Consider the following 12,757-nt stretch of genomic DNA (forward strand, 5'->3'; position numbering starts at 1 on the left):
GAGACCACCACCAAGCTGATGCGTCAACACAACCAGAACAGAGGAGGATTACGCTGCCGTATATCAGAAACGTGGCGGAGATGATTGCACGACATCTATGGCAATATGGAATTACAGTCGCCTTCAAGCTTACAAACACGTTGAGAAGAACTCTCTCGAAACCAAAGGGAAGGTTGGATGTTTTGAAGAAGACTAACGTGGTCTACAAACTTGAATGCAGCGACTGCGATAAGCACTACGTTGGCCAAACGGGTAGAAAACTTGCTACGAGAATACACGAACACAAGCTTGCCAGCAGAAGACATGATCCAATGTCACTCGTCTCAATTCACGAAGACAGAGAAGGACACAAGTTCAATTGGGATACTATTCAAATACTTGCTCAAGAACAAAACGGGAGCGAGAATTTGCCGAGGCGTGGTACTCCACACAAAAATCGATCAATAAACACATCGACATTGACCCAGTCTATCAGCCGTTACGAACAAAAGAACCACACAGTCACAGGACTCGGAACCAAGAAACCTAACGGCAACCAACGGACTAATTGGGTCAAAGGAAGACAATCACGAAAAACAGAGGGCCGATGAATCAACCAATCAAATGAGCGAAACCCACCCCACAAAGCAAGGAGGAAACGACCGAATCACAGCATGACAACCACATACAGAACTGCTGAATCGAATGCACCCAACGAACCAACCACACACAGGAGATTGAGACCACGTGAGATTCACAGGAGACCAATCAAACTACACGCCGACCATTTCCAGAACAAATCAGCCGTTACGAACAAAAGAACCACACAGTCACAGGACTCGGAACCAAGAAACCTAACGGCAACCAACGGACTAATTGGGTCAAAGGAAGACAATCACGAAAAACAGAAGGCCGATGAAGCAACCAATCAAGTGAACAAAACCCACGCCACAAAGCAAGAAGGAAACGACCGAATCACAACAGAACAACCACATACAGAACTGCCGAATCGAATTCACCCAACGAACCAACCAGACACAGGAGATTGAGACCACGTCAGATTCACAGGGGACCAATCAAACTACACAGCGACCGTTCCCAGAACTACCAGATACTGTTTAGAAGCTATATAATCACAGGCAGAAGAGGAGGAATTCACCCACTCAACCCTGCACTGACGATGTCACCTCGATTGGTGATGAAACGTTTGCAATCCAACGGCCAAGCTCGGCGAACAGACCAACAACCATACTTGATGTCAATTTCTAAAGGGTTACTAACTGTATTCTTTTTCTTAGTTACTTCCTCTGAGGAACCCACTCCTGGGTTAGTTGCTATCTTGAAATATCTCCTGTTATGCTCACTTACCTCATGTCATCTTGTGTTCATGACTGCTCAGTTCCACTCCAGTGTGAAGTGTACCAATTTGACCAAGCAATGTATGTTAAGTAGTGTAGTCTCGTAATAAATTTTCGGAAAATGTATTCGATTTTTTCTTTGTCAATGTTTCGGGGCTCATAGGCATGTTAAGCCTGTCATGAGCAATAGTTGAAGTCAAGTATCGAAAAGTCGTGTGCACCCTAGCGGTGATTTCTTGTGTACAAATTTTAAATTGTAAAGGAACCCGAGTGACGTTTTGATAAACTGAAAATAGATGGGAGAACGAAGGAACTGCAGTGATACGTAACTCTTTTGTCTGTGAATTCAGACTGGTAACGAAGTAACTAGTAACACAGGTTAACGAAAAGAAACTGTGGCATTTCAAAAGGAATACGTGGCCCCGCAACACATCTGACGATTGCTTCCAGACTTTTCTGAATCGACGGCTTACTGATGGGCTCCAGGCGTTCCCAATTTGTTGGCTTACTTGCAAACAGTTGCTCGTCCTTGTCACACCACCAGAAGCTACTCACAGAGGTAGTGATTATAGTCGTAATTGTCATGTTGTTCATAGTGTGGTACCTATTTTTGCCGATTCCTCGTAGTACGCATCCGGTTTTTGTGTCAGCAAAGAAATTGCCCATTGTGGCACTGCAGTTCCTGGTGAAAAGGCCATCTTACATAATGGCTGCACTTGGCTCACCTCCCGCAGAGCTGAAGTCATCTACTGCCTTCAACACACATTAGTATTCCCACCTTGCACATCAGCAGATCAAGGGTGCGCTTCGGCTGGACACTTATTAATTGGCCTACCAGTTTGGCGACATCGATGTACCATAGGTCACAGTTTCACTATTCAATCTTAGCACCCTAGCAAACCACTCAGTGTACTGAGACAGAGGATAGGGTAGTGAAGCTCTGCTTGCACTCTTCTGAACGGCGGGTAAACTCACAAGTGTTCAGATTGCGCGGGTTATGTGGGCGGATGTGTATTCTGTGAAAAACAGTGGGCTGAAGCAAATGACTGAGTTCGTGGACCACCGGGATATACTGTCGCCCTCCCCCAATGTTTGACCTGTCGTGTTGTTTGTGTGACCGATGTGTCTACTCGATACCCAGCCGAGGGTGATTCACCATCATTTCAAACATGAATTTGATTTTTTCCTCAAAAATGGGGTTCATGTAGCGCTTTCAAATGATGAGGTTTCCGGAGCATCTGAAAACTAGTAGAATTTAGCTGATGCAAGCATGACTTCTTTTTACGACCAAGACCGGTGACTCTGTGTTAATCAAATGGAGCAGACTATCTGATAAACCTTCATGAAGTCACATCAGCTGAGGTCACCGCTTGTATCTCAGAGGGACCAATGTCAGAGCTCACTCCGGTAACGACCGATAGATGCGAGTAGCAGAGCCCCAGCTGAAAGGTCACGTGGGCGTTGGCCACCAGTTAACTAGGCTGTATGTCAGCGACAGAAACGACACTATGACTGACTATCTTATCCAAACAGACAAACATGCATTTGGTGGATATTGACTAGAGACGGCAGGATTACCACGACAATCCTGAACATACAACCACATAAAGTAGTCCCCTCGGATGAGGACCTTGTACGGAGAACGACTCAGCTGATTTAAGTTGGGGTTGGTCTCTCCCGAAGATCGCCCTCTATTGACCGTGTGAATAAGTAACCGTTAATATTATGGAAGTGAAACGTGCCCTTACATATATTGATATCGGATCTTTTGAAAATAAATCAGCAGTACTACCGGCACTGTTTTTAAGAATTTTTCAGTTTTTGATTGTTTACCGCAGTTTTCTCTTCACTGCTGCGAACTGATACCCAGGATTTATCAAGACTGGGTTCGAGTTGGAAATTCTTCGAGGGCACTTATCCCGACTTGGTTAGGTAGCTGAATGAAGTGCATCAGCGTTGGCACAACTCGTCCACACACATCGCTTTTACGATCCGTATCTTGGCTGTATCCGTATTCCTTACCACACAAAGTTCATCGCTAAAAATTATGATTTTGGCGAATCATTCTGTATAACTATTTCCAAGGAGACCAAAGGTCGATTGCACCTGTGCAAGGTACATCTGCGCAACTCTTTTTTATTTTGAGGGTGGTAGAACATGCTTAAATCTTGGTGTTCTGCCGACTAACGTCATATGATAGCGTCCAGAATATACTGTGTGTTTGACGTGTTCACTCCTTTTGGTGTCTAGAAATCGTTGGTGCTGATGTAGCACTTGTGATGAGCTTTGTGCCGTAGTACAGCAGATGTGGACGATGGCATGGTTTAACCGTTTTTGTTATGCGGCTGTCCAAAGGTTGGTGGGAACACCTGGTCAGCAATTCTGAAGTACGTCGAATGGTATTCGGGAGAAATAATTCACCCTCGATAGATGAACCGATCACACTGCATAGGTTGCGCTGGCTTGGCCACGTGCTGCGTATGCCAGTCGACCGACTTTCTCGAAGGGCTCTTTTCGCACAACCATGTGAAGGGTGGAAGAGAGCCAGAGGCGGTCAAACAATGACTTGGCAGTGAAACCAGCAAACTCAGCTGTGCTGGTAATTGCCTCTTCCTGGATGGGGACCCCGAGACGGGCCACATCAATGGCTAGAGACATTATCAGACATGGCCCAGTCGCGCCCTCAATGGCGCTCGTGCATCAAAGCTATTGCCTTCAATGCGTAGCTCCTTTTCCAACCCCTCCCCCACTTGACAGCCCACTGACAGTGCTGGATTTATGCACCAATTTACCAGCTCCCGCCTGCAATGCGCAGCTACCTCCCCCCAATCATCGGTGGACGAATCTGCGGCAGGTACACCCACTGTACGACGAGTACGCGGTTATTACAGCTGACAATGATGATGATGATGATGATGAAAGGTTGCATGAGCGATGTTGAATTTACTCATCGATAGTCACAGATGGGCAGAAAGTTACCCAGGAACAATGCGATCTCTCAGTCTCCCAGCAACATCAAGTTGTTTAATCCCCGGAGCCGTCGTTCTGAAGTGGGACTTGTCATCAAAACTCTGTTGTATTCGTAAATCAAACCTATGTCTTTCGCGTTTTCTCCTGCAAAACATCTGGACAGTTGGCTCCTGTTGAACGCCACAAGTAACAGTTTTTCTCTGTTGCACTGCAACACAGGAATACGGAAAGCTTCCCACGGTTTCACATATCGCTTTTAATGATCAGTCTATGGTTTGGAAGTGTTGTGCAGAGTGAAGCTGCTCTGTGCACACTGCTAATATCTCTGTGTGAATAGGACTCCCTCACTTGTGACAGGCGGTTGTTCCAGTCTGCTGCAGAAATCTCATTAGCCTGTCCATATAGTAGACGAAGACTAAGATTATGACGCTTTGCAAATCTGGACAGCCAGCCAGTATCGGCCAGTTGCCAGGTAGGGCCCAGGCAGGAAAAAAGCGCATGTGCAGAGAGTGACGCATCCCCGAGGTCACCATCGGTACGACACGTCCGGAAAGTAGGTGAGTTGGCGGCTCACACCAAACACGGCTTAGCAACAGACGACCAGCGTAGTGGGCCTGAGAATGTTCACGACCGGAACACCACCATTGGTTGTACGGAGCGAACAAGTGAACGAGCATATTTGGCCAATTAGTCATCCTATATATTTACGCAGACATTCTGTATATTTTGTCCTGGCAATACAGCCGTGTCCGCAGTTCTCTGTCTTCTCCCTATCGCGTAGTCTGGCAGGCTCAGTGCAGGCGTAACCCATAGACGGCCACCCGCAAGATACAACCCCAGTGCGTGCGGTATGTGAGATATTATATTGGAACTAATTGGTGGAATTCTCCACAGGATGGTTTTCGCAAGTATCACACATTACGTCGTACCCTTCGTCAAGTAGTGTTATACATCGTATGGGAAAGCAGCCTCCACGCGCTGAGGAAAGGGTAGGGATCTCTCCTGAGAGCAACTACGACCACTGTGCGACAGGTACGCGGTTCTTACGCTGATGATAATTAGTTTTTAGCAATTTACATCACCATGTCTATAGTATGTTTACGTATTATATATCATATATTATACGTATATATTACGTATTATATATAAAATGAGGAGCGTACAGTATGTGCTAGAGTGATAAGCTAAAAACCAAAAACATCTGGTCTACACAAGGATTTGGAAATACAGCTGTGGATGGAACGAAGGTGTTATTTAGCCGGTCTCTGAACTTTGTTGCGTTTTACGTATATACTTCATCATGATTCCACATTCCACTGGGTTACCAAAATGGATGGCGAACTGTTAAGACAGTAGCCTCGCTTCAAAGAAGGTCCATGTTCTGTTAATTACTGTGGTATTGAAGGTCCATGTAGTTTGAAATCACATCTTGGAACCTCAGCAGCGTTGGAAATGAAATTGTACATAATTTGCCTACTTCATATTCCTATCTTTGTTGAGGGGAGAGCCTACTCTTCGGCAGCACTTAGAGTTGCCTTTTTTGGGAATTTTGGGGTGGTGTTTTAATAGGTGTCATTTTTAACCCAAATCTCGCGGAACTGGGTCGAAGGGAACTTACAGAAGGAGCCGTTTTTAGTCAGTCTTCTCAGATGGTCTCTCTAGAAGAGAACGAACATCGTACCTACTTTTTGATGAATATTTTCATTTGTTTCGATGCTGTTTGGTGTGACACAGTGGTTTCTAACTTTTTCAACACCATGCTTCTTTTCAGCGCTTTGTGTTGCACTATGCCAATAGATCCAAACAACTGTGCATAGCTGTGTCTGCCGTGCCTTCCATTGAAAATAACGATGGCGCTTCTTTGACAAAGCCTCCCATTCGTAACGACTCACGTTCCAGTCCGGTCGAATTGCGTGATGAGTCTACCACAGCGCAACATCTCCGACCTCTATCTCCAACAAGCCCACTACCTCCAACGGAGCCGAACGTAGAGCGTTCAGAAAGAGACGCTCTGTTGCAATTCAGCGGATCTTCTAGTTCGGACGCAGTCATGAAAAGTGGCGTCGATACATTGCGAAATTGTTTTGGTTTGTGTTGTTTCCGATCGGTAAGTGCGTTTCAATTTGATTGAATAGCCCGTTGCTGCTCATTGATCACACTCTTACTTTATGACCGTGGGATTTTATCCACTTTTGACAAGATTTGAAAATCACACTCCATTCAGAACCGAGGGGATATTCAACGGATTTGACCGATTGGGCAGTTAGAATATTCACTGTTCCTAGCCGGGCTATTTAGCGTAATCTCTGCATTTTGGAGTACTCATTACTCATCTAAAGCTAAACGTCAACCTGATTCCAAATGCTAAATCGTTTCGCGGACTATATACCATCTTTGGTTGTGCTATTTTTCAGCCTATCGGGAGACGCCTCTGTCGTGAGTACTGGCTGCGCTACACCGTGTGCTTCTCCGAGTGCTGGCATCATTGTTTGAGCATTTGGTCCGTATTCTTCTGTTCACTTTCTGTCTTCCCGGCTATTCAATCTATGGTCAAACCGGTGGATCCTAATTATTTCATTGCACGTGAGTACTCTCTTCAACAAGCTATGTGGGTATGTTCTCCAACTAAAATAAGAAAAAAATTCCAACAGTCTGCTTGTGGCATGTGGCTAGCTCGGCTCTTGTCGATGATTTTGGTGCAAAGGCATAAACACTGGATATTGATCTCATTATTCCGAACCCGTCGCCATACTTGGCTGCTTCTGCACAGCATCAACGGTCGCCCGACGAATTCTCCCAGACACGGGTCCCTGATGTTTGGGCTCTGTATGAACGCTTCAGACTTTTAAGGGTATTACATTAATTGTAGAAAGAATGGCATTGCCGACGATAGCTACCGAATCTCATTGGACTTTGATTGTGATTTCGGTTCTGGTATGTTGGCAGTCTGAAAAGTATGCCTAATCAGTTTGGAGAGGTTTCTCCAGTGCGCATGATTTACTATGATGCTGAACTTGTTTTTGTGACATTCCATCATGAAGCGGGTTTGTTTTGTTGAACCTCATTGCCAGAATTTCCCAGTTGCTGCACCCTAGGAGGCTGTCTGGTTTTGCAATCCTGGTGTGCTCGTCTGCCCTTCTGTTTGCTTCCGACTACTTTATCGTAAACAAAGTCTACCCCTACAGACTTGGGAATACGGAACTGTTATTGTCTGTCTGCTGGTTAGTCTCGTTTTGTGTGAAACTATTTTATTTCTCTGCAGTTTCCTTTCTCCAACGCTCATTCGCACAAGAGGTTGAATAATGCGTTGCACTTGATTTGGCCGTGTTTATCTTTGTGGACTCGGCGAACGGCCTTGAATTTGTGTATACGTCTTCCGGATAATGAGTTGAATCACCGCATTTATTGGATTACATACACTGCATTCACTTGAAGTCACATGTTCAGCTATCTTACCATCATCGTTACTGTTGTGTTGGCTCCATTGTTGCTCCATTGTTCCCCATCAGATGATCAAAACCACACTCTCCTTTTTCATTGTTCCTTATCAGATGATCAAAACCACACTCTCCTTTTGAAGTTAGGATTAAGAAAGGCCGCTTCCCATGCCGCTTGTATTCAGTGTACCCTTAGCCTGCGCGCAACTCAGTCACTTCATTAACTGCTGTCCTCTTTCATTCCTAGCCCTCTGGTTCGTGGACGTAACATGCTTCCTATTCTTCAATCTGTTCGCGATGCTTGGTTGCATTTTGTGCAGCTGGATACAATTTGTGAGTGTGTTTTATCTACTTGTTCTGCTTCTGTGGATGCATAGAACTGTTATTACTTGCCGCGCTGATCTGTTGCTTCGACTAATCCGACGGTTGGGTTTATTCAACACGTCATTGAGGTATACTGTGCTCCGAAGTTCGCTAAAACAATCCACAGAGTGTTTCTCTGTTCTGTTAAGTCCAGAAATCCACACACTGCAATTCACTCAGGAGCTAAAGCCTTTTCACCTTTGCTTGGCTGTTACATGGAAGCAGCGGGTGGGTAACTGTCAAGATAAGGACAAAGATTGCTACTTCCTTTATGAAATTATGACTGTTTTCTTAATGCGAGTTTGCCTGCTGTTCTTACATGCAGCTTGCAGTGGATTTGGCTTGGTTTACTCAAATCCAAACAAATCAACGATGTTCGGAAAATATGAATAGAAATAACTACTCTCTTTTATTAGCGTTTATCCGGTGAACGCTTAAATCTAATTCGCTTTTGTGATGTTTGTGCTGTGTGAGAGTGCCCAGAATAAGGTATACACTGCATACAGCTAGAGAGATCACGCGTGTCAGCTTCTCAAGAAAACTCAGACCATTGCTTAATGTGAAAGGGTCGATAATTACAACATCTTACGCTCATTGCCGGTTTTATTCCGGATTCCTTAGTTAGAATCACGGAGAGTGCAACTCACTTAGGAACAGTGCGCATCTGAGTTACTGAAATCAGCGTCTTTGCTTTCAACAGTACGTTTACCCCTATCCACCAGCATTTTCTGTGTGTCGCGCTTCTGGATCCATGCAACAAGCACCCTAACTAGATCAGTAGTCTTCACCACTGAAGGCTGGTGACACTTTGGACTTACTGAGAGTAATGTGGAGCATACTTCCGCTCCTAAATTTACTGCAGTACTGTAATGACCATCTCTAAACGGCCACCAAAGCTTTAGGGGCCTCTCACTTCGGAGTCACAGGCTTAGCAGAGATGTTATCAGTAGAAGTTAGTATGTTGAATACTGTGCCAACCAAAGACAATCAAACTAACTGAGAAAAAGCGTAAGCTAAGCAGCACACTTACTGCACAGTCGTTACTCACACAGGTGCGAAACGTCTACCCGACGCGAAGCGAAACTTTGAAACGACTGCGTTATACCTGTAAGCTAAGCAGCGCACTTACTACACAGGCGTTGCTCATACAGGTGCAAAAATAATGTCTACCCGACGCAGAGCGAAACTTTGAAACGACTGCGTTATACCATGCACTTCTCGTTGAAATGACTGGATCAGAATGCAGCTAAACCTGGTCATTCCTGTACCAGTGAATTGCTACACTTGTTGAATTTACTGAATCAGAATGCAGCTAAACCTGGTCATTCCTGTACCAGTGAATTGTCCATTATTCGGCTTCTATTATCAGTTGACAGAATCGTCGAACTCCTATCTGGAAAGCAGATCCGGTTCTGCCTTATTTGGCCTAATCCTGTCGTATTACCAGGTTCGACTGCCCGTCATTTGTCCTCGACGTTCACACACAATCGCACGAGAACATATGAGCTATTCAAATTACTTTCAGCCCTTTCTCTTTAGATCCTGTCTTTTTGAGTATACCAACATAAATTTCACTTTCATTTGACGATGAAAAATTATTCTGGATGGAAGAATTTTTCGTATGGAAACGAGTCATACACGCTAGTAAGGTGACTCTGACGCTTGCCAGTTGATCAGTGTCATGTCCAGTCTGCAAAATACACGGTATGTTTCACACGCCGTTCGAAACTGATTCCTCATGTTTGATTCTAGGTGTGTTTCTGCTAAGATGCCGGCAGATTCTAAGCCCTTGAACAGTTTTCGTACTTCATAGCCCAGGCTGTTACCGGAGAGGTACCATGGGTGGGATTCGATAATATTCCTTTCAACCTGTTGACCACGTTTATGCTAGCACCTCATTGAGGAGCAGTCTGTCCTTCGTAGTACGAATAAATTCGGAATCAGGTACCATGGGATCCTTTCGATAATATTCCTTTCAACCTGTTGACCACGTTTATGCTAGCACCTCATTGAGGAGCAGTCTGTCCTTCGTAGTACGAATAAATTCGGAATCAAACCCATTTGCGCTATTTTTGGGGGCACGCTCTAGACTAGCAGCACTATATTGTTGACCCTACCCTTTTGGCGTCACTGTGCACATTACCACACATCTTATTGACTATTACGTCATCATTATTGAACATAGTAAACTTCGTTTCCTGCGTATCTCCTTTTTCAGCCTGCACCACGATATCTCTGGATACCCATATGGATTCGCACACTCTTTTTCATCCCATTCTTTTTGTTTTGTAATTTCGGTCTTTCCGAACCTAAACTACCCGTTCTGGTTGGAAATGATCACGTGTACGTCTTCGGGATCATTATTTTCGCATTCACCAACGGCTATTTTTCGTCACTAACGATGATGTATGCTCCAAAGTGAGTTAAATGTGGTCTTATCCCTCTAAATGACTGTTTTCGTTTCTCTTGCTTCCGAACTGCTAAATGCCCAATCAGTTATAGTTTCACCCATCTCATCCCCAACATTGAGGAGTTCATCAAAGTCATTAGACTGTAATTCAAAGTCGGTTTAGTGACTTGCGGATCCTTTCTGAAACATAATAACCGTTTTTTGTTAACTGACCCCATTTTCTGACCGGCATATAACGTAGAAGACATCCACTCTGGATAGTTGCCTAGTACTCTCCTCCATCAAAGCCGCAAAAATTTTTCCTCAGCTGAATTGTTTGTTGTTCGGAGGGAGAGAACTATCATAATCTGCATCTAATCCCTTGTACACTTGGCCAACAACAATCGGGTGGTCTGTGTATGGTTACAACGGTGGTTCTAAGTTGCATTCAAATTTTTTGTCCTAATCAGTGTACATGACAGATTACAACAAAAGTAAACAAGAAGATACTACTGGTACCCTTTAGAACACGTCAAAGTTTTTTTAATGAAAACTGTGCATGTAATGGTTAAATTTCAACTAAAAATATGGAAGATCTTTACGTGCAGTGTAAAACTAGAGGCATTTTTATCAGACGGTTAACACAGAAACCTTCCCTGTGGTGGGCCCATGACAAGATGTGGCTAACCGGCGAGCGAGTAGAATAGGACCACTATTTCTATGTTGGTATACGGCCGCAGTCTTGAACATGTGCACACTGTTGAAATGGCTCTGAAGAAAACATCGTTCGAGAGACTATTTACACTGGATAAGGCGCTTTTTGATAAGTCATCTTGTCCATCGAAACTCCTGCAGTCATTCAGGATGCCTGTGGCGGATGAGAGGCTATGGGATCTGCCTTTCTTCAGTCCGACAGTAGTATCACCAGTACGGAAGGATGCAAGTGGCAACAAGGATGTAGCTTGCTGACAGCGGTGCAACTCCTCTGTTGGTCCTTGGCTTCCTGCTCCTCCCTGATGTGACATATCGAAAAGCACGCTTGGTTGAGACAGCCCCTTATAGAAACAAAGGATAATTATTACGCGGTATGTTCCCCAAGGCAGCACTAAAGTCTCCGTGTGGGGGCGAGAAGTCTCGATCCTGATTGGCTGGCATTCTCGTTTAGACCCGAGCCTCCACTTGACACATTTGTCTAGTCGACTTGAGCTTCAGTTATGAAGAGAGGTTTGGGTCTGTGGACCCTTTGGAAAAGATGTTTACGCCTTTAGCGGTTCTGTCTTTCAAGTTCTGTTTCAGTTATGAGACCTGTGCACCGGCCAACCTTAGACCGAAAATGGGAGTGGTCACAATCTTACGGCGGTAGTTAGGCGTTGTTTGGAGAGTGTGTTGCCTGAGTATTCGTGGAAGCCGCATCCAGTATTCCATTTTATTTCATACCGTTATCTTAAAGCAGTATGGACTGTATCGCCAAGTGGGATAAGTTGACCTGTTCATCCCGAGATCGTCTTCCTCGGTTGTGTGGAACCGTGATGCTTTTAGGACGTGTACCAGCCAGTGGTGTCTGCACGATTTTAGTTCCCTCCACGAAATTCTAAGGTTGAACATGTGGCTTTCTGTGCCATCTTTAATTCATTATTTCATTTAGATAGCCCAAGGTTATCTCTTTTATTTCTGTGGTGAGGTTGCTTCTAAGTCTGAAGAATTACGACAGGGTAGCTGGAATTCCTTTTGCTCTCGGTGTAAATTCGTTTTGCCGGCCGCTCACTCTGTCTACTTCTGTTATCTCTCATCGTATTCATTCTGTTTCTCAGGAGCTGCCCACCGGAACGTGCGGAAGTAGCCGGAATGTTGACAGCATTTTTCCTCACGCTGGGGGTTTGTTCTGGCGTCTATGCATCTCGTGGATTTGTAAGCCTTATCATGTAGAATCTCCTTTACAGCATGACATCTTCAACTCTCCTTGCTTTATTCTTATTGCGCCGAATCGATACATCCTCATGGTTTTCCCCAAGGAAACATACTTTATACAACGGCTTTGTAATAGTCTTTTCTCAATCTTTGGTTTGTGAAGCAGTTTCTCAGTTTTTTCCTTCTACCTGGTTTGTACCCCAAATTTTATGCCTTATTCTGTTTTTTTTAGGTTCTACTACTACACATTCTATCCACTAGTAGTTTTCTCAAAATGCTACGAAGTTTTCCACAGTCGTTTGCTGCATTGTTACGGTCTACTGTCGAGATACTAATAGGGGGGGGGGGGGCAG

At 44.6% G+C, this 12,757-nt stretch overlaps 2 protein-coding genes across 2 annotated transcripts in view; one reads left to right on the forward strand and one right to left on the reverse strand.

Moving 5' to 3' along the window:
* The window catches only part of T265_01490 (hypothetical protein), a gene marked incomplete at both ends in the record, with an annotated part of 19,676 nt that extends 17,754 nt beyond the window's left edge, over nucleotides 1-1,922 (reverse strand). The window contains one exon of the mRNA XM_009165531.1: nucleotides 1,847-1,922. Within this exon, the coding sequence (XP_009163795.1) occupies nucleotides 1,847-1,922 (76 nt within the window). The remainder of the gene's footprint in view (nucleotides 1-1,846) is intronic.
* T265_01491 (hypothetical protein) overlaps nucleotides 1-12,657 on the forward strand; it is a gene marked incomplete at both ends in the record, with an annotated part of 30,104 nt that extends 17,447 nt beyond the window's left edge. The window contains 4 exons of the mRNA XM_009165532.1: nucleotides 6,079-6,414; nucleotides 6,722-6,919; nucleotides 10,326-10,525; nucleotides 12,308-12,657. Coding sequence (XP_009163796.1) covers nucleotides 6,079-6,414; nucleotides 6,722-6,919; nucleotides 10,326-10,525; nucleotides 12,308-12,422 — 849 coding nt within the window. The remainder of the gene's footprint in view (nucleotides 1-6,078; nucleotides 6,415-6,721; nucleotides 6,920-10,325; nucleotides 10,526-12,307) is intronic.
* Between the last annotated feature and the right edge of the window lie 100 nt (nucleotides 12,658-12,757).

Source organism: Opisthorchis viverrini, assembly GCF_000715545.1.
Source record: "Opisthorchis viverrini unplaced genomic scaffold opera_v5_16, whole genome shotgun sequence".
NCBI lineage: Eukaryota > Metazoa > Platyhelminthes > Trematoda > Opisthorchiida > Opisthorchiidae > Opisthorchis > Opisthorchis viverrini.